General features: G+C 46.2%; 1 protein-coding gene across 14 annotated transcripts in view; it reads right to left on the reverse strand.

The window, feature by feature from the left end:
- FBRSL1 (fibrosin like 1) overlaps positions 1 to 11,483 on the reverse strand; it is a 552,901-nt gene extending 541,418 nt beyond the window's left edge. For 6 of the 14 annotated variants that reach the window (XM_075168060.1, XM_075168058.1, XM_075168059.1 and 3 more), the window contains exon 1: positions 10,662 to 11,481. In XM_075168060.1, the coding sequence (XP_075024161.1) occupies positions 10,662 to 10,955 (294 nt within the window). In that variant the 5' untranslated portion in view covers positions 10,956 to 11,481. Of the gene's footprint in view, positions 1 to 10,661 lie in introns of all 14 variants that reach the window. The other 8 variants (XM_075168055.1, XM_075168061.1, XM_075168052.1 and 5 more) reach the window with 4 other exon arrangements.
- Between the last annotated feature and the right edge of the window lie 10,444 nt (positions 11,484 to 21,927).

The raw sequence follows: 21,927 nt of genomic DNA on the forward strand, positions 1-21,927 counted from the left end.
GGGGGCTGCCTGGAGAGCGTTAATAGGGCTTGAATAGCGTTATCAGTTCGTTTGATGTAATCAACAACACTACCACGTGCACATTATAATGAACGTATAGACATCTGCAGAGTTTGATGGATGAGCTGATAGCAGGCGAGTTATGGAATCCTTCTGGTTGGAAAACCATTATCATTTTCAGCTAAAAATCACATTAGCAAACTCATATCACAACTTGGTACTATTAAGCTTCAAACGAGAATACCACGGTAAACGGTATTCTTTTTTTCTGGAGAGACCTTGCAAAATATTCAGTAACTCAACACTAATAGCAGTATGGCGGGTTTTTGGGTTTGTGTTTTTTTTTTTTAATGCACCGAGTGCTTTAGTTAAGTCTGAGAAAAAAGGAAGGAGGTTTTTGCCTATCTTACAACAAAATCTCTCTTGAGATACAGGTCTGGTTTGCATCAGGAGAGTTTCCTAGTAAATGCATGAACAAGTGCTTCTATGAGAAACAAGATTATAAATCCAGAGCATTAGTAAGGACTGATGAAGCCTAGGAGAACTTAAGAAGCCCTAAGTCAAGGCTTGTATTTTAACTCTAAGAGGAGATAGAGAACTGTGCTGGTTTTGGCTGGGATAGAGTTAATTTTCTTCACAGAAGCTAGCATGAGGCTATGTTTTGGATTTGTGCTGGAAACAGTGTTGATAACAGAGATGTTTTAGATCCTGCTGAGCAGTGCTGACATGGAGTCAAGGCCTTTTCTGCTCCTCACCCCACCCCACCAGCGAGCAGGCTGGGGGGGCACAAGGAGCTGGGAGGGGACACGGCTGGGACAGCCGACCCCAACTGACCACAGGGATATCCCATACCATATGACGTCATGCTCAGCGTATAAAGCTGGGGGAAGAAGGAGGAAGGGGGGAATGTTCAGAGTGATGGCGTTTGTCTTCCTTTCCTTTGCTTTGCTTGCGTGCATGGCTTTTGCTTTACCTATTAAACTGCCTTTATTTCAACCCACAAGTTTTCTCACTTTTACCCTTCCAATTCTCTCCCCCATCCCACAGAAGGGAGTGAGCGAGCGGCTGCGTGGGGCTTAGCTGTTGGCTGGGGTTAAAACTACAGCTTGGGAAAATCTCATACTAAATTTACACTTGCAGCAGTACCCAGAGCGTAGCATGCTGCGTGGGGCATTGCGCTGGTCAGTACATCCCATGTGAAAGACACCACACGTGAAGCTGAGGTGGACAGAGGGGAAACATTTCACTAGTGGTTCACACAGGAAGATTTTGAGTTTGGCTGCAAGCTACTGAAGTGACAAACGAGGCCAGAAGACACCGATGCACATACTTGCTCCCCGTTATAACACCCAGCACGCGGCCACGAGGAGCGTCGCAGCGCACTGTGCTCGCACCCGTGCAAAACCCATCCCTGGGAGCACCCGACCATGGACAAGCACATCCCCACCCCGTAACATGGCAAAACAGGGAATACTGCCATGGCTCCCAAGCACTGACGGTGTGAGCAGCTCTTTCATCCGAGGCTATCCCATCACCTCCTGCACAAACACAGCATGCATTTCAAGTTACACGTACCAGGGTTGAGAGACAGTTCCCTCGAGTCAGAAGGGTGACATGAGTTTGCCCGAGCGGCAAATCCAGCCTCCCATCGGGTACCCAAGCAATGGGACCGGCGGCCGAGGTGACGCAGGCGGCGATGAGAGGACTTGCCCAGAGCTCAGAGAGGAAACTTGTGGCAGAGTCAGAAAGAAAACCCCGTTATCTCGACTTCCGGACCCCTCTGCTAACCGCCAGACCACAAAACACTTTTATTGTAGGATAACATTACAACAAATAGCTATTTTCTGTTAGCAGAAAACCCACTTTGCAGTTTTACTTTTAAAAATTCATTTTTACTCCAACTGCATAGGATTGCAAGCCAGCCCTATGACACGGCATAAACAATTTCTCCCTCCTTTGCATGCCCCAGTTTTATTAGGTAATCCCCATAAAAGCAATTACTGAGCTTTGGACTGAAAAATAACTGGGGGAAAAAAAAAAAAAAAAGAGACAGCAAATTCTCTGTATCTTCATTTGCATACGGATTCCCTCCCTCCCCCTTTCTAAGGTTTTTGCCATGAGGTCTTTTATGTCTCTTTCAATAATCATATAATTATATGATTCCTAAAGCACACGCTGGCAACACTTCAGGGGATTTTAGTCATTACAGGTGACAAGACTTTTCTCTCCTGTCTAATGCTCACTAGGATTTCCTTCCACTTCATTCACAGATAAGATGAAGAACCGAGTGATACCCAAGCCCTCTTCCAGACAGATTTTGGGGGCATCAGCCCTCTTCCTTCTCCATTACGGATACCGGGAAGCAGGCAGAACTGAACTGCAATGAACTTCATCCGGAACGAAGCATTTTTTCAATTAAGCGACCCATCATTTTTCCCAGGCACCACATCCAACTATTTTAATGGCTTTCACATTTTTTCTTTAATTTTACAATCTGAAAGAAATGCCAAGGTTCCATCAAGGACCAAGAACGCTGTAATTCCATTTCTTCCAATGGTTGCAAGTTATTAACAAGCTGTCAAAACACCATAATTATTTTATATCAAGTTTGACTGATTCCATAAACATCTCTTAGCTGCATACTATCTTGAGTTTCTCTCCCCCTGAGTGCAAGTATGTGCTCAGGCTAAGTGGAATAAAGAGGCTACACATCCTCTTCGACAGCAGTGCAAGAGACATTTATGAGCCACCAAAAAAATCCACAGCAGTAATACATTTATTAGCTGATGCACTCGATGCCATTTTAAGGTTAGAGGCATTTCTTCCTTTAAAATTCTTTGGGGTTTTAGCTTCTCTGTACAAATAAGAGCTACCAGGAAAGGAACTACAGTCTCACTAACCCACAGGAGGGGTTAAAGAAGTGACCTTGGTGTCCGTCAGCACGCCACAGCCCGCTGAATAGCCAGAAGCCCTAAATTATCATTTGTTTCCCAACTTGGGCTGCACGCTTCCTCCTAACCTAAGCATCTCCTCACTAAGTACAGGCTAGATCAGGGATATGCTAGCATCACAGTAAATCAATCTATATTTAAAATTGGGAAAAAAAAAAAAAACCATCAAACAATTACAGGCATATTTTTACGAAGCTAGAAAGAACATCTGTTGGAGAGGAAGACAATGCAATGATATCTAACGGCAAACACTATAAACTTCACATTTAGACTACAGGCAGAAGTGCACCATATATATTTTTTTTTTCTGAATACCTCTCTATCACAGCCTGTTTAGAAAAGAGCAAGGCAGGCTTCGGACAGAGGAGAGGAGCCCAAGCGCAGCTCCCTTGCACTGCCAACAGTGCCCAGCAGTCCCCAAAATAGAACATTTGACTTCAAATTGCCACGTCTGTGTGGCACAACTATACATAGCCAGTACAAGATTTAAAAAAAAAGCTTTGCTCTGAGCACAAAGGGAAAGACAGGAATGGTGCCATAAGCTCATGTTTTGCAGCCAGTAGTGCAGGGAAATCATTTTGATCCTTTCAATCCCCTTATCCATGCCAACCACTGACCTTGCAGATGCAACTTTTGTTCAAGTTTAGTCCCTTTTTGGCTTGAAGCAAGACAGAGCTACAAAGGAAACACTCTACATTCATCTTGGATCATGCAAGCATTATGTACATAGCTGCCCCTGCGCTCCTTTTCACCAGGTATTTCTGAACTTCGGATCCAGTTACTCAGTGCAAAATAATTAAGCTCCCAAAATCGACATGCACCTATTCACCTGTCGTCAGGGCTCGACACATGTGCCAGCCCGGCTGGGCACGGGGCGGGAGAGCCCTGCAGCCGGAGCAGTTCGCACCTGCCCAGCTTTCACAATCCCTCGCACCAGAGGAACTGGACCAACAACCAAATGCAGGTCGTGTTTTGCCTAGGCAGCTCGGGAGCTGTTTAACCCTCTCCTCCATTTTAAACATTTTGGATTAATAACATAAAGACTGATTCTCCTTTCAGCATCTGAAGAGTATTCTTAATACTTCATTAGTTTTGGAAAAGAGACTATTTTTCAAGGAGATGGAACAGGACTGGTAAAACAGTGCTCCGACTCTCTTCTCTACGCGAGAAGCACGGCTGGAGCGGTCACAGCCCCCGTTGTGCTGAACACAGGAAAGCCAGAAGATATTTAAACTGCAAGAGCCACTTCACCTACATAAAACTCTTTTATACCTTTACCGTGATAAACTGGAGGCATTAAAGTGCAGTGAATTGGAAATTGTTCTCACTTACAGCTGGATGTTCACATACAACTGATACCAAGATGCACGTCCTCCGTACTGTATTTCAAATCTTTACTTTTAAAAAAAATATTGCATCAAGCAGGACACAGCGTTTCGGTTTTGCTGATACTGTTCGCTCTCAAGTACCTGCTGCAGCACCGCAGACAAACTACAGGATGCTCCCCATGACTTGTATCACCAGGACAAAGACCAGCCGCTACAGAAGCTGAAGCAATACCCGCCGCTGGGTAGCACTCGCCCCAGCCAAGGTGCACACATGGTTTCGGATCTATAGGCATGCAAAGCCCACCAGGTCTAGTTAAGCCTGATGCAGGGAGAGCAACCTGCAGTGGCTGTGCCTGGAGAACACCACCTCACACCAAGAAACAAAAAGCAGGAGAACAAGAGGATACCAAGAGAGAAAAAAAACCAAACCCACCCAAAAACCTTTATATCAGTGTAACTGTCTCCAGCCCGGCTATTGTATCGCTGTACCTATATGAATTTTTAAAGAGGTACAGTTGTGCGATACATCAGCTCTTCTGCAGAGCAAGCAGGAATCTGTCAAAGAAACAAAGTGAAATATGCCAGGCTGATCTCATCCTACCGGGCTCCCTTGTTCACTGTTATTTTCCCGCAAGGTAACATTGTGATAGTCAGTCTGGTTCTGTGAAATAAGTGAGCTAAATGATAAAAAGTGCATCTCGTTAGCATACTGAGAGGACAGTAAAGTTTTCAGGACTTACTAGACAAGAAGTCAAATGCGCTACTGCAAGCAAACATTAATTTGCATCCTATATCGTCTATTATTTTGATGAAGTGGAACACTAATTTTATTATATGCCTTTTATCAAAAAATCTTATCTGTGCAATACGGAGTACCTTATATTTCTTAAAGATGATATATCAAAATTTTTTTTAATTAATTATAATTTATCTTCTGAATTTCTCTGTGGTGGTTGGTCCACTTGACATTTCAACAAGCTTCATCTCATGTTTTACCCCAGCTTTCAGACTGCTGAGGAAAGGCTGAGCAGTTATGCTACAGGAAACTATTTTGGAAAAATTGGTAAGACATTAAGAGGTCTTTCAAAAAACACAAACAGACAGGGTCGAGTGCAGTTTGAGCTAAAAATGGGACCTCAAGTAGGGAAGATGGTGACTCCTGAACTCGCCTGAGATTTTCACAGCCAAGCCTCAGGTAAGCAAGCTGTTTCCTTTCTCCGATGCTATCGCAGCCATGTTAAATGCAGTAACGGTGCCCTGGCCTAGGCTGCAGGCATCGTCCCGGTCGGGGGCTGCACGTGCCATGCACACAGTCACTCCTGCTGTGCAGCTCGCTCGCCTGTGCACAATACGCCCGTTGATCCCGGCAGGTTTCACTGATGAGGTAAAGAACTCCAGCTCCAACAAAAGAGCTGGATCCTTCCTCATCGCTGCCCGCCACCCGCCCGTGGTTTGCAGGGAGCCCAGCTCCCCTCGGTTCCTGGCCCAACTGAGCAGATACTTCAGGCTTTCCAGAGCTCACCAATCTGTTTTAGCTCTGCGTTAACCACCTCTTATTCCTTAACAACAACAAAAATACCTTAAGTACCCGCTTCGGATAAGATGCAAAGTATCAACAGCTAGGAGAACAAATCAATGGAGACTAACAAGCCTTTGGGAAAACCAAAAGGCATTTAGAGCCTTTAGAGCATCATCCAGAAAATCATTAGCTTTCCTGAGGTTAAAAGCATTTTTTTAAGGAATAACCAGCCATCAGAAACACTAACTTGATACACCATCATTTGACAATTGAGTAGAAGGGAAAAATACTTTAAAATCTAGAAACTTGTTTTAAATCATAAGACTAACCATGGAAAAAAACTAAGCTGGAAGTACATATACAGAGATACGATGATAAATGAGAAATTACATAGCTAGGTCAGTGGAACTAGCACAAAACCTTTGGAACAGGAAGCTGCAGTTAAACACACTGGTTTTCTTATCAATGAGAGATCAGAGCAACAGTAACAGCACAGTGTACAACACACATGTGAAAACAGCCTTATCAAGATAACAGCTGAAGAACTTATGGATTCTGTCCAGAAGTCTACTATCACCATTAGGCTTTCTAAACTCTGCTACACTCAAGTGCAAACAGCAGAGAAGGGACGACGACTTAGCACTGCCAGACCTCCAGATACAAACAAAAAGTAAGAGTGGGCAAAGCGTTAATCTCCTTAGGGCCTGCGACCAGATGCAGCTGGGCCCCAATTCGGCTTGTAAGGGCAGCATCACCGCTTCAACACGACGTGCGCGAAGTCAAGGTCTGCCGCTTTTCAGCTCGGGCATCTACTTCTGCACCACGCGTCGCTCCACGCACATTTGCAAGCGGGTTGTCCGCAGATTCTATAAATAGGTTAAACATTCCTAAAACACCCATAAGCACACACACCGGGAAAGTTAGAATTTCCATACAGCGTTCCAAAGCTTTGCTGGAATCTGTAAAAATGATAAACAACAGCCAAAAAGAAAACACAACCCCTTGTCTTTACAACTACTTTGGGAGAACAATTGCTCTCAAAGATCGCATTCATTAACATTCTGATGAAGTTCCCTTTTAGCGCTGTTTTTCATACTTGAAAGGAACAGCTATGATCAGAGAGAGCCCTCAGCCACCGACTCACTCATTTAGATTCTCTCGCTCTGATTCACCAATCACCTTCTAGAATAATTAGCAGCTTCGTCTGAACGTAATGAATATACACACATGCTCACATACATACCATTCATTTCGGAAGGCGGCGAGAAATCCCCCGTTTCTCAGCCCGCCAGCTTTTCTGACCCCCGGGACAGGATCCATCTCCTGGGCAGCACCATCATCTGATGGTTTTCCAGTAGCCACCCGTCTCACTGACCACCTCAAGCCAGCAGGTCAGGGCAAACTAAGTTTCCAGGTTGTTAACTCCAAAGTCATGTTTGGCTGGGTATTAAAAAAAAAAAAAAAAAAAAAAAACAAAAGAAAACACCGCTACACACACATCAGCCGCATGTAACCTGAGTTGGAGCTGGATTTATACAAGAAGATTCAGGGGAAGGAAGGGAAAGGGGAAGTTTTAACTTCTTATGTACAGAAAGACGCTGCTACTGGTTTGTCTGTGGGCTTTTTTTTCTTTTCTCCTTAATTTAAAATATACATATAATCAACTCTGTGAAAGATGGTAGGATAAGGGACCCGTAAGTCAAGTCACAAGTAAGTATCACAGAAACAAGATGCAATATTTTCAGATGACAACTGCCAAAGGAAACATTGCCACATAAGTTAAATCAAAATCCAGAATGCTTAAAATTCACACCAAAGAGCTAAAGGAGACTTCATAAAGCCATCTCTCAGTATTAACCGTAACTGCTCATAGCCCCAGGTCAACATGAAAGAAGAGTATATATATCTATTCTATAAAGCGCCCTTTATTTACAGGAACACCAGTGGTGAGAATTTTCTTCAGTGGGGAAGGGGAATTCACAATATTTTGAGACAAAAAGAAAAACAAACAAAAAACCACCTTACCTCTCCCAAATGTTTCTACCGTTAAGTTCTGCCTAACCATTGAGAAATTTAATTTCCAGGGGGAAGCCCAAAGCTTAGCTAGCCTATTAAACATAATCACAGCTCACTGTAACATCAAGTGACAAACAAACCTGGAAGAAGAACACAGGAGAAGATCACAACAAACTACCGCATATGCAACAAAAGCTCCTTTTAGGATTAGAAATCAAATAAAACGGACTTTCTTAGTTCAGTATTGTTTCTAGGCTGCATGCTGACTTTTCTTCTTTCTCCTCCCTCATGAACATGGAAGGTTTCAATTCTTATTTATTTTCAAAATATCATCACAGCAGATTTTAAGTACTCTTAAAAAACACATACACACTGAAAGGCAAATCTCCTCCAAAGCAGAAGAAAACCACCTGTTGCAGTCCAGTTCACTAGAGAGCACAGCTCCACACCACGAAAAATGACCTTGCCATTTCAGTCATTTACATGGGCATATGTTGCTTTAAAGTAGTTTTGCCTTAATAATCCCCTTCCCTTGCTGCTGGATCAGATCTGCCAGACATCACCCATGGTCAAAGGCAGGGCTGCGTGGAAAATTCTACACAATGCAGAGTATTTTCTCTCTTTTAGTGTTACCGGGATTTACAAAATGCACACGATCATTAGGGCTCCCTGAGAACATCAGATACAACATATCTCCCAGTTCAGCACCTTCAGAAACAGGTGAATTCTGCTCGCACTATTCCCTCTGAGGTGCCAACTACCATTCGAGATGCTGAGGTGCACGCGTTCTCTTGCGGGCTGGTAAACACAGTAGAAATCAATTAATTTCAGGTGGTACTGAAGTGTTTTGCAAGAGTTTGAAAGGGGACAGTTTTGTAAAGGTTCGTATATAATTTTTTTATTTCTTTTTTTTCCGAAGAAAAAACAGAAGTGCTTCCACAGAGAGATGTACTTTGGGGTGGCAGAAGTTTAAGGTCACCTTCTATCCTCGTGCACCTTATTATCAAGGTTACGGTTTGGTTGATTCGATAACAAGGCTTATCCTATTTGAAAAGCCCGGAGTTTTCCCCATCAGCCCTGGAGGGACTGCACTATCATTTGAATTCTATTTCCTGATAATGCGCTCATCATGGTAGAAAATTTCTGCAGGAAGATGAATTTTACTTTCTTCACTGACAGCTCAGTAGAGACTCAGGGGTTTAATTGGACCTATCTGCTGATGCATATTTGACTAAAAGCATGCCCAAGAAAAAAAAAAAAGAAGATACAGACAGGTCTACGGCTTGTTTTAGAGGCACACGAAAGCGGATCGCTCGCTCATTATCAGTTCTGTGTAGACAAAGTAGTTGGCTTTCCTGTTAGGACAACACCCCACAAATGATGCCGCGGAAGGCCACAAAATAGCCATCGCCAAGCTAACACAAATCATCTTCCCACCCCGGTACCTACACAGCTAGTGCTGCTCAGGGACTGCTGGGCTAAATGTCCCTCCTGAGCAGAAGCCCAGGCTCCCCAAGCAAAGGTTCCATCGCCCTGACGCCAGGGTAGATGGCCAAGGCCACTGCTGACACCTCCGTGGGAACACAGAGACCGTCTCTGGGACTTTGAGAAGTTGGTTCTATGAGCAAAAAATTCCCCATAGCCACGATGCCACCAGAGCCCAGAGGCCTGCGTGGCAGGAGGGGTGGGCTGGGGAGAAGCAAAGCCCACAAACAAAATGGGATCTCAAAGTCTGAGCCAAAGACGTTGGAGATGCCAGGGCAAATCTGAGATTATTCATTAGCCTGCACAGAACCATTCATCACTGTAACGCGGGTTAATAGATACACAAGTGACAGGAAATCTGAAATAGGGAGAGCACCCAAAACTTTGCCCACGTTTTTACCACGGTGTGTCAAAGAAAGCGGGCAAAGGCACCAGGATTGCTCATATTTACTGGGAATTCAAGTTATTACACCCATCAAGCGACTTGTTAGGTGCTATCTCTTGACAACTCATTTCTTCCCCTCGTACACAAACAAAACCAAAATCAAAAGCCAAAGTCTTAGTTTGTCAATGCCCCTCTGAAAATATTAAATTTCCTGCTCTGCTTAACTTAGCTCAGACAAGGCAGGCAGTATTTGCTCAGCAAATATTGTTTGTAATAAGTTAGACAAGCAATATTTTTTTGCCAGCCTATTAACACCAGAAAAATATGTACAGTCAACAAGAGATGAAGAATTTGTTCAATTACTTCAAAAATGGGAATTACAACCAAGGGATTATTATCCATTTAAACATCTCTTTTCCACAAAATGTCAAACACTAGCCATTTGCTAACAATCTCCGGAGACAGATAAAGTAACATTTTGGCAATGCAAACACAAACTCCACGAGCCGGGGGGGGCGGGGGGGGGGGGGGGGAAGGAGGGGGGAGGGCGGGAGGGGGAAGCTCCACCACTCACAACAATACCGGACCATCCCAACACGCCAGGAATATTTTGCAGCCCTCCGCCAGCCAATTAAAACCCCAAACAAACATTTGACTTGCCCTAAGTGATAGTTAACACCAGCCGGAGCCGGAGGGAGAGGGGGGGCTGGGGAAGGGGGGGGTGCAGCAAGTTGCCAGCGGGGCTGCGAGCACCCGGGCTGGCTCGCCACCCTCCTGACCGCAGCCCCGAGATCCCTCCGGGCTGACACCAGGATTAATGCACATTAATTGCTATTTGCAAAATTCAGCAGCCTGAAAGCGCCGCGCTTCCTTTTTCATTTTTTTTTTTTTTAAATTTCCCCCCCCGCCTTCCATTCCCCCCCCCCCGCAGCCCCCGCTCCGCAGGAGGGAAGACCCCCCGGCCCCTCCGCTCTTACCTCCAGCGCTTCCAGGGTGTTGAAGCTGGCTATGGCGAAGCCATCGATCAGGTCCTCTTCCTGGGAGCTGGACTCGCGGCGGCGGCGGCGCGGGGGCCGGGCGGCGCGGGCGGCGGGCGGCGGGCCCCGCGGGGCGGTGCAGTTCTGGCCGCCGTTCTCCTTGCCGGGGCTCGGCTCCTTCTCGGAGCCCGAGGAAGGGCTCTGGTTCCGCGGGTCGCGGGCCGCCGCCTCCCGCCGCCGCACGCGGTCCCGCTGCGACCTCGACCTCCGGCTCTGCCGGATTTTCCCATCCATTGCCGAAGAAGAAGCAAATCAAAAAAATTTAAAAATAATAATAATAATAATAATAATAAAAATAATTAAAAATAAAAAAAAGGAGAAGGCCGGGCGCGGGGGGGGTGGGGGCGGGGGGGGCGCGGGGGGAGAGAAAAGTCGCCCCCCTCCAACTCACCGCTTCCCCTCTCCAAACCCCGGAGCCCTTTAAAAAAAAAATAATAATAATTAAAAAAAAATCAACAACAACAACAAAAATCCTGCTGTTCAGACCCTCGGATCCAGGGCGATGATAATCCACAGAGCAAGGCTGGGTGGCGGTGGCGGTGGGGCGAGCGGCACACACACACAAAAAATATTAAATCCACGGAATGACCTTGACAAATTTCCACCCCCCGCCCCCCCCACCCCCCAAAAAAAAGCAGAGACGGGAAGAGGAGGGGAGAAAAAAAAAAGAGAGGAGGGGGGGATATATCTGGATCAGGACGAGGACACCTCGGATTCACTCGGCGCGGAAGAGAGAGGCAGATCCAGGAGGCTCGACCCAGCTCGGGATAATCCAGGCGCGGCGCCCCCTCCCCGGGGGCAGCGCCGCTCCGGGGCCCCGCTCCGGCCGCCGCGCACCGCGGCGGGGGGGCCGCCGCCGCCGCCGCGCTCGCCGCCCAACTTTCTTGCCGCGGAGCGAGCGAGACAATCCCTGGGCAGCCCCCGCCGCCGCCCGCCGCCGCCGCCCGCCGCCGCCGCCGCCGACCCCTCCTCGCCGGGCGCCGCCGGCGGCTCGCAGCCCCCCGCCGGCGCGGCGCGGCGCCCCCGCCGCCGCCGCCCGCTGCCGGATGGCGCTCGCCCGCCCGCCCCAGCCCGGCCGCCCGCGGCGCGGCGCAGCCCCGGCCCCCAGAAGCCGCTCAGTCGGCGCTGCCCGGATGCCGCCCCATTCTCCCCGAGCTGGGACGCGGCGCTAGCACCGCCCGGCCGGCCGCGCATGAGCAGGGCTGCCAGCTGCGCGTCATTCCCCGGCGCAGGCCCGGCCGTGCCCCCGGCCCCCCCCCTTCCTCCTCCTCCTTCCCGCCCCGCCGCCGCCGCCGTGCGGCCGCCCCCCCCCGCCTCGCCTGGCCTCAGCGGGGAGCGGGGGGGAGGAAGGGGCGCCGCGGCCCGCCCTCGCCCCCGGGAAAGTTTCCCCCCCGGCCCGGCTCCCGCACCTCCTCCCTGCCGCGGCCCGGCGACCCCCCTGCCCCGCTCTCGCCTCACGGGGCCGGCTGAGCCCCCGCGAAATGGAGGGGGGCACCGCCGGCAGACCCGCCGGGCGGCGAGGGGGGCTGGCCGGGGGCGAGTGGAGGGGACGGGGGGCGAGCTGGGGACAAGGGACAACCTGGGAGCGACCGGTGGGACCAGGGACGAGCTGCGGGATGGGCTGGGGGTTCAACGATCAACCGAGGGACGAGCTGAGGGGCGGGTTGGGCGGGCAAAGGATGAGCCGGGGACAAGGAACGACCTGAGGGACGGGCTGGGGGTTAAACGATGAGCTGAGGGATGAGGGACAGCCGAGTTGGGGATTGAGGACAACCTGAGGGGGACAGGAGGAGCTGAGGGACATGGGAAGAGCCGAGGGATAAGCCAGGGAACTATCTGGGGGTCAAGGGACAAGCTGCTGATGAGGGTGCAGGGGCAAAGGAGCGGGGCAGCCAGAGCTGTGGGGGGGCATGGAGCAGCACAAGGGGCCGAGGGTGAAGGCCCGGGTCATGGAGATGGGGGCAGCAGACCCTTCCTGTTCATTACCCCCTGCTCCCCATCCGTCCATCTTGCTGAGGTTTCATTTGGGCTCTGCAACGCAGGAGGAGGCTGCAGTTCCCTTCTTGTTTCCCTGCTCTTTTCGGGCCCTCTCCTCTCTCCGGGATCGCCTCGGCCAGCGCTTGGTCCCTGGGCGCTTCCCTGGAAAGGGGACCAGCTTGGTGGCCGACCGAGCAGCTGTGTGCGGCCCAGCCCCAGGGACAGCACTGAGGGAGGTGTGCCTGGATCGGGGCCCCGGCGCAGAGCACCCGCTGTCCCACATATTGCAATGGTAGCAGGACCTAATCCTCCTGTTATCAGCTTTTATTGCACGCAGTCAGATATTGCCGCACGTTACCATCGCTCCTGGGTACTCCCTTCCTTGTGTGTGGCTGGCTTTGCTCCACTTGACTGACTTGGCTCCATTCCTTACATCTTTGGCTGCTTTCGCCTTCCCCGGGGGGTGGCCTCCAGTTCTGGATGTGAGAGAAGTTAGAAGGAAGTTGTGAAATAAAACCTAAAGAAGTCCACCGAGCTTCATAAATAAGCAGGGAAAAAAAATCCATGAAGGAGGTTCAGTGTTAGCGGGAGCCGTGGAAGTAAGGGAAGCCAAAAAGGTCTCCTGCCACCTGCTCCCACTTGTGTTCCCCTTCAGTCATCGCCAGGGATGGTGGCTTCCTCAGGCCGGTCCCCCCAGCAGCGGCGGGCTGGTAGCTGGGTATCTAACGCACCCGAAGCCAAAAGGCTTTGACGTGGGGACTGCAGTGCCCACCTTTGCTCGGTTTTCTCATATTCCTGCTCTAATAACGGAGCAGTTGAAAATTAGCCTCCTTCCATCTGGCCCTGATGGGCTCTTTTAGAAGGGTTTCTGGTGTCTGGCAACAGCTTTCCCCTACCTTACTTAAACAAGAGCTAAAATAAATATCACCCTTTTAAAATGGAGCATAGAAACGTCATTTAAATTTAAGCAATTTAAAACCAAAGGTAGAAATCCCATGTGTAGTACAAAGCCTCTTAATGCAAATAGTCATTCATGCATTGCATGCCTCAATCACACTTGTATCGTGTCATTTGTGTCCTAATAAAATCCTATAATCTTTTGCGTGCCAATTAAACTAGGAAGATAGCTAAGTCTAGCCACTTCCTTGGGTAATTACAAGCTAGTGGGGAGTCCGACAGTTATCTGCCATGGGTTTTGTTGGACTGTGGATTTCCAATGGGGTGTTTTCTCTCCTCCTGTTTCTTTAAGGGACATTTTTAAGTGTACGGCATTTTAAAACTATAACCAAGATCAAGGGGATGGTTGTTAATGAAAGATCTGGAGTTTAGATACACCCAGTTAAACAATGGATTGAGCTGAACAACTGTATTTGCTTTACCAATATTTTAAGAGTCACTTTCTAGAAAAAGAGCATTTACACTGAGTTCAATAAGCTATTTTTAGATTTGAGAGTCTGTCCTTTAATTTAGAAGGTAATTTTTATCTTGCTTATAAGTATATCATAAGGATAAGCCATTAAAAAAGATAAACTGGGGAATTTATAAGTTTCTCTTGGTAGTACTCATTTCAGACCCATCGTCCTTTAGGTCCTCCATCATTAATATGCATTTCTAGTTCTCTTTTTCATTAACTTCCAAATTTGCTGACCAACAAGGACAGTGGAAATTGCCTGTAAAGTTCCTTTCTTTATTTCCTGTCAGCAGGGTCATCAAGATTCTCATCCTGCTTACGTGTTTACGTACAGGAGTTTAATGTCACTGTGAACGTAAACCAAAGGTGCCTTCTGGGGAAAGTTGTGAATACAATTTTTTTTTAATTAACTCCACAAATTCAGCAGCACTATGGTTACCCATAGTTATCCCCAATTTTGTATATATGTATATTTTTGTTGAAAGACGCAGCAGAAGGGTCATCCAAAGGAATTAACAAAATCAAACAGTCCACATGTGAAAGGATGCCTCTATCTGAAACAGCATCTCTGAATCAATCGTGCCTTTCCTTCCACCAAGGCAATTTCACATTTTCAATAGAAGGCCGTCCTACAGTGATTTTTTTCCCCCCCCAGCATCAAATGGCTTTCCGCACAATGATATTCATCATGTTATAACTCTAGGTGAATGATAATAGATCAGAGGGAATGAAAACAGATGGATGTTAAAACAGACAATTCCCTGCCACGAACCTGGGAGCCCTCCGCTGCTGCCTAGTCCGTTCATTCAGTTTATAATTGTATTAGACATTCCAACAATAGAGAGGCCTTCTTCATTAATCCTGAATTTACTGAAAAGAAGCTTTGCAGACTATAGCTCTTTCCGTGCTTAGACAGCACCAGGCAAAATTTACCACAGGCTTAAATGGATAAAACTCAGCTAGATAGAAACTAGCACAGAAAATTCCAAAAGAAGCAAGAGAGATTGGCCAGTGAGACGAGGAAGGAGGGCAACCTAGCAGCGGCACTGCGGGTGGACAGGAGATGCTCAAGTACCTTTGCAACAGAGCTGCAGCTCAGACAATACCAAGGAAATGCATAGAAAAGCTTTCCTCTTGCTGGAGTGCGGGCGTAGCTGAACTTACCAATATTGTGCCTGCGTTTGATCTGATTTTCCCTGTTCAGCAACCAGCCTACAGCTAGCCCCACAAGCCAGTGAATGCCAATCCCTGCCATGTGATGGGGCACAACCTTTTTGTAACCCTGGTCTGCATCAGGTGACTGGGGCTAAGCAATACAGATCAAGTCTCTTACCAGCTGTCCTGTGAGTCAGACCTTGATTACAATATTGACATTAACATTTTAATCACATGCATGCTGCTGCAGATTTTAATGACCAACTTGCTGTGCCTTTGCTTTTCGAGGATCAGAAATTAGACCCTTGTTCGTAGCTTGAGTGAGTACAGCATCAGAACAGCAGCTACCCCAGCAGTAAACATGGCATTGCGCTCGCCACGAGCCTGCCCCTGGACATTAACCTTGGTGGCACTGGAACACCTCACTGGAACGGGGACTTTGTTCTCAATTACTCTATTCCTGTGTCTGGGGCAGGACTGGAAGTTGTGAAAAGAGGAGAAAGGCGGTGCTTTTGTATTCTCTGTAGCCTGAGGCGATGTGAAAATCTACCTAGTCCCTGTCTAACTATCATTTTCGGATTCCCAGGGACTTTAATCAGAGCAGACTAATCCAGAGACTTTTCCTTCATCCTGTGGAGCTGGAAGCAGGGCTGCTATTATACTTTCCCTGCCTTGTGCTGTCAGAACAAGGTGAAGAAACTTCAGTGCAAATAAGAATCAGGCCCCAAATCTGTGTTGTTCCTCTCACCCCAAACGTACTCCACAATCTGTTGCGAACAGTGCAAGCTGAATCTGTGAGGCCTTGCTTTGTTAAAGGCTGTCATGTCCAAGGTGGAAGGACAACCAAAAGGTCAGAATAAATAAACTGAATACAAAATTGCTTAAGGCAATAAAAAGAGACCACAGGCTTTCCTTGCAGTTCTGACATGCACCAGAACATACTTCAAGATGTTAAATAAGCTGGTTTTTGCATCACTGGGCTTAGCTGTTTTCTGTTGTTTCTCCCCCCTCTACCCCAATATTCTGCTAAAACGATTAGGCCTTAACTGCTTCCACAAACATGGGCTGCCTTTATCACTTGCTTCATCATGGTCATTTGCACTGAAAATACATAATCACTGTCAGAGTACAAAGAATCATTACGAATAATTAGTTACTTCCAATATGGCAAGTCAGTCTCATAAATCTTGAATATTTGGCTTTGGTTTTGGAAAGAGATTCCTTAATGGCTACACTTGTGAGACTCTGTTAATTGATATAAAATTGTATTCAGAATTAAATTTGTTTTAACAGATCTAAATCACCCCAATAAATCAGCTGCAGCCTATCTGCTTTAAGGGTTCAAGTACGCTCCTTTTTTTTTTTTTTGCCTTTGGGAGAAAGCATGCACTTGCAATCAATGCGTAGATGGCTGGATCTGACCCTCCCCTCGTTTACTAACCGCTTCCATATGCTGACATCAGGGTGATTTTGCTGGCCTCAGAAAGCATAAAGGAGGGGGTGGGGGGTGCAGCCCCCCCAGCCCAGCTGGGGCAGTTCTGGGGCATTCAGGCTCCCTGCCGGGCAGGCGTGGGGGGAGCACGGCACAGTTGGGGTTTCAGCCGGCCTCAGCTATGGTGCAGCCAGTGCGTAAGAAAGGATTTGTCTGCCTCTTCTCCGAGTGGGCAAAAGAGAGGGGAGGGAATTTTAATAAGTAAAAGAAAGAATTCAAGTCTATCTGTAATAGTCAGATATTGATGTTTTTATTGGTAATAGTAGTGTGAATGGTAGTTCTTATGATGCTCTTTTTTTTCTTCAGAAAAGGCATCTTTTTCATCTGGTATCATGCGTGAGAGAAGGTGATAGTTAATAACAGTAGCTTAATTTTATTTGAGTGTATATACACTTTTTAGCTCTTGTTTTAGGAAAGGAAGTTATTATCTCTATCTTTATTTTAAACTGGGGAAATGGAGATACAGAGAGAGAAACCCAGTGTTCCATAACTTCTTCAGTAGGCTGTCTTGCTCACCTATGCAATGGTGAGCGCAAATGCTTCCTGAGATCCTGTGTGGTAAAAATCTGTTGGAAGAATTCCCCATTTGCATCCTGTCTGCTGTTACTGTCTGTTATCTTAAATCTCTCTCTAATTTTTTTTTTCTCATCCAGAGATTCTTTCTTGCCTACTTCATCTCAGTAAAACTTTCCCCACCCTTCTCCTACCTACGTTGTTGCCTGTATTTTTGCCTGTCTGATCTCCCTCAGGTTCTAGCTGTCGAACTTGTTCCATGTGGGCAGGCTCCGACTCCTGCCTGCAGCCTTATGAAGTTTGATGCTCTCTACCCGGGGATTTGCATACGCATGGGTCAGATTTCAGGAGGCTGTAAGCCTTGCAGGGTATGCGCTGCCTCTTGCTTCGTACGTGTAAAGTCTGAAAATTGCCGTGGCTGTTGTCAGGCCCTGCAGCATAATGATCGGTAGCTAATATTATGTCTTGCTTGACTAGGTATGCCTAAATCCTGTTGGGCTCAGTGATCTATTTAATGATTCTTTTACTTGCTTTTAGAACGTTGCAAGTGGATAGTCACCACCGTCAGTGCTCAATGTGTCGTGCGGTACATTGTATTTAGGGGTGAATAAAAGTGAAAATCTTCTCAATCGGCTTTGTTAGGTGCAACCATTGCAACTGTTGGTAATTTTCCTTGGATAGAAGCTGCCTCTGATTCCAAGTGCATTGTAGGTTGGGCTTAGTTTACTCTTAAGTTTGTTAAAACAATACAGTTTAATTTTATTCTCTCAGTGTGTATTATCAATCAGCTACTAGTTAAAAGAAAAAACTTCCCTTAAAAAAAAACAAACAAACAAAAAAACCCCAAAAAAATCCCAACAAAACCAAAACACCCACCCTGGGAAACCTGAAAATCAAGGCAGTAAATATGTTTCTCGGTTCTAAGCCCAGAAACTGGAGTGAAAGCTAGTAAAAACTAATTTGGAGAAGATATATCTGGCAATCCACAACTTCCAGAGCTCTCCTAATGAAGGCTGACAGGACATGCAAATGTAACTTAACATGTGGTCAGCTACTTATGATAAACAGGTGCTAAAACATTTCTGCAGTATTTCCTCCATTAATATTTTGTCTCTTTAAAGCAACCATCAGGAAGATGTGTCATCTTAATTACAGTATCTGGGAGCAAGGAGTTTACTAGTATCTACGTTACTTGCTAATAAAGGCTTCTGCGCGTTGGGCATTTTAGCTCTCTATGTACCAGCAGCAGGCTGAACACAAATGTAGATTGGCAAAATCACAATGATACATAATTTATACTGGGTCAAGTTACCCTTCGTGGAAAGTAGGTGAGCTGGACAAGTGTTAAACAGGGCTTCATCCTCGCTGTTGCGATGGCTGTAACGGGGAATTTATTCCCAGAATGGACAAGGCTTAAAACATTACTGCACAGTTGTATGTCCTGATGTCTTTGGGTGGTCAGACCAACTTTGAATGAGCTAAATCAGAAGTGGATTCAAAGATATTTAGGAGAATAAAATAGTTAAAATGTTGGCTTGACTGCCTGGAATCATTTTGCAAAGAGAGAGGTAGAACTGGAAGCTAAATAGAAGGAAAACAGGAAGGATTGAAATGGATCACTTGCTGTTAGAGTGAGTGTGTAATAAGGACTGAATTATTCTTAACACAGAGGACTATTTTTTGCATGTGCCTCATACTATTGCTAATCTTTTGTTTTTCTTCATCTGATTCACTGATTTAATTTCACTTCTGCAAAGGAAGCAAGGAGCCTCAATTTATGAGGGGACTCTGAGGGCCTTTGGAGGGGGGTGTATTGAATTTCAGAAAGCATTTTACAAGAAGGTAGCCCGCCAGAGTCTTGTGCTCTAGGACTTCCTTTGGAAGCATATATTTCTCCCCCATAAGTCTTTTGAACAGTTTTATACCACACATGTTTCAAGAGAATTAAATCAATAACAATCTGTACCTTTCTAACCTGAAATGCAAGCTCTGCACGGCAAGAGATCAAGCTATGCAATTAACTGTTGTCCTTTCAAAGGAATTCTGACAGATATTTATAGTTTACTGTATTCCATTTTCCTGCCATTGGAATATAACAGTACAACTGAATGCAGCTGACTGGAACTATGAAATAATTATAGCAATAACTATTTCCTTCTCTACTGGGGAAATCTTGTAAAGTGCTGAATGTGGGAACTGCTGATGTTCTTACCCCTCAGAATTCAGTCCTTACCTTTGGTTTATCATGCATCCCTAGGTAAGTCACTCAAGAGAGATTTTTTTGTTTTCTATTACCTACAGCTTTTTCTAACGTCATGTTCTAAATCTCACATTCCACTTGACGTTGAATGAATCAATGCTGTACAAATAAATACACTTAAAAAAGCTTTCTAAATTTGGGCACGGTCACTGTATGAAGTAGAAAGACTTCTCTGTAGTAAAGTAAGTCATATCTTTGTGTGGGAGTTTGGAACAGTCTATTAGGAACAAACTATGCAATATTACCAGAAGTGAATAGATTGGCATTTGACTGCTAGGCACTTTGCAAATTTCAATATAAAGGCACTTATTTTATACCCTGAGCTGTCACTGTAACTTATGTGCTCACGCTGGTGACTTAGTCGCATAATGACAGGCCATTGTTACTAAGCTAATTAATTTTAAGCAATCTTTCCTAACAGTATGCTTGAGAATTACATTCATTTGCTGCAAACTTATGAGACATTGATGCATCAGGAAAATAGTAATGCTGAATCTTTGAGCCACCTCTCTCGCTAGCTCAGTACGAGTCTCTTCGAGGATATTTGTTGTGTTGGGCGCTTTAGATCTGAAGCTTGTTTTGCATCTTACCAATTGTAATATCCTCGGCTACTTTGCTTTATGGCTGTAAACCAGCAGAGGTACACCGCAGGTTCAACCACCCGTTAGTTCTGCCGCTCGACCATTTTCCATCAAGTGGGCTGAAGGTCTGCAGATGGCTTACCAGGACCTAGCAGGTTGCGAACTAGGATCGGATATAGCAGTTGCTTGACTGAGGTGCTTTTGGGAGCAGTGTGGTACGGGGTTGTGGGTTGTTTAAAAAAAAAAAAAAAGTCCAGTAAGGCCAGAGTAGGCCAAGTAGAAGTGGAAATGTCTCTTCAAATCAAAGAAAGTCTTGGCATTATTTCCCTAACGATGTTCACAAAAGAGGTAGAAAATAAGAAATGTCCAGATGCCCTTCACCTTTACCCACGTGGACTGGGCATGAAGTTAAATCCTTTCTCCAACAAGAAAAGAAAGAGAACGGGGAAGAGAAACTATTCTCGCTTCGTTCTCACAGGTGGCACAGACTCCTTGTGGCTGTTGAGTAAGATTGTATTGTGCGGCCGCCTCAGAAAGTGATGGTACTGAGTCATTCCTAGGTTTTGTTTTGGAGTCCCCCCAGCTTGTATTAAGACTGGGAGGATAAGCGGTGGTACTGTAACAGGAGGAAAAAATCCAACAACCAGCTTCTCCCAAGTTTACCTTTCCTGGGAGTGTTGTCAGAAATGTCAAGTCCACTAGAAGGAAAAAAGTTAAGGAAATGGAGAATGTCTTCTAAATTAACCAGATCTGGAAACTCCCCATCATTAGGTTTTTTCCATGTGAGGCTCTTATCCAGAATGCAGCTCTCCTACTGCTAGACCCCCTGGTGTGGTGAAGCACCAGTTTGCAACCCAACCCGTGCAGCTCAGCTTCTGGGAGTTTACTTCCGTGCATAAAGAGAAGATTTGGGCTTTCTGCACAGTGAGCTGGTGTGTGCATGAGGATCAATACTATAGCTGAGAACTCACCTCCTGAGCGGTCTGCAACAAACAGTACATTATTTATGTGCTCTTCTTGTGTTTCCCTGTGTGTTATGTAAATACTAATCAAGGTGAAATTGGACTCAGCCATGTCTAATTTTGACTTCAGTTTATTTTGGCAATACCCAAGCAGAGGTCAGTTGCTAAATGGTCTTCTAGAGGGGCCCTGAGGTTTTCCAAGGCTTTGTGTGGGTTTAAGGCAGAGTCTCTGCATAGGTCCATAACTGACTGTTGGAATCCCGGGAGCTGGAGCTCTGTTGTTCCCAAGCCTCGCACTCTCCTTTGCTTACAGCGGGAGTGGGAAAATATCAAGTCCTGTCCAGCCATTGCCCTTTGACCGCAGCTGATGTTACTCATTCAGATAAGTGGCAGCATGTTTTATTCCATTTAGTCAACATTTTATTAGCTGCTTGCACCCTCTCCCCGTATCCTTGAGTTTTTCTCTCTGTGTTTGACTCTTCCGGTGTGTTTTCATTCCAGTTCATCTGGGAGCAGGGGATTTCTTTGGGAATACTTCCTAGTTTTTAATTTGGTTTGTGGTTCCAGGAGTCTAGTTTTGTTTTTTTTTTATTTACTTGCTTATAACATAATCGTATTTTTTTACCTGACTGTAGTGCTAGAAAAAAAAATGTGCCTTACCGACAGCTTTGCTAACCAAAGTCTCTTGTTCGTACGTGGTAAAAGCTGGTGCACTGCAAGGCTTCCTTAATGTGCATGGGTGTGCCTGCCAAGCAGGGCGGCTATTAGTTCTGTGCATGATGATGGTTTCTGTGATGAGCATGACTTTCTCTATTGGGAAATGAACTGTGAACACCTACTCATTTTTCATAGGCC

This window comes from Calonectris borealis, chromosome 18 (assembly GCF_964195595.1).
Source record: "Calonectris borealis chromosome 18, bCalBor7.hap1.2, whole genome shotgun sequence".
Classification (NCBI taxonomy): Eukaryota; Metazoa; Chordata; class Aves; order Procellariiformes; family Procellariidae; genus Calonectris; species Calonectris borealis.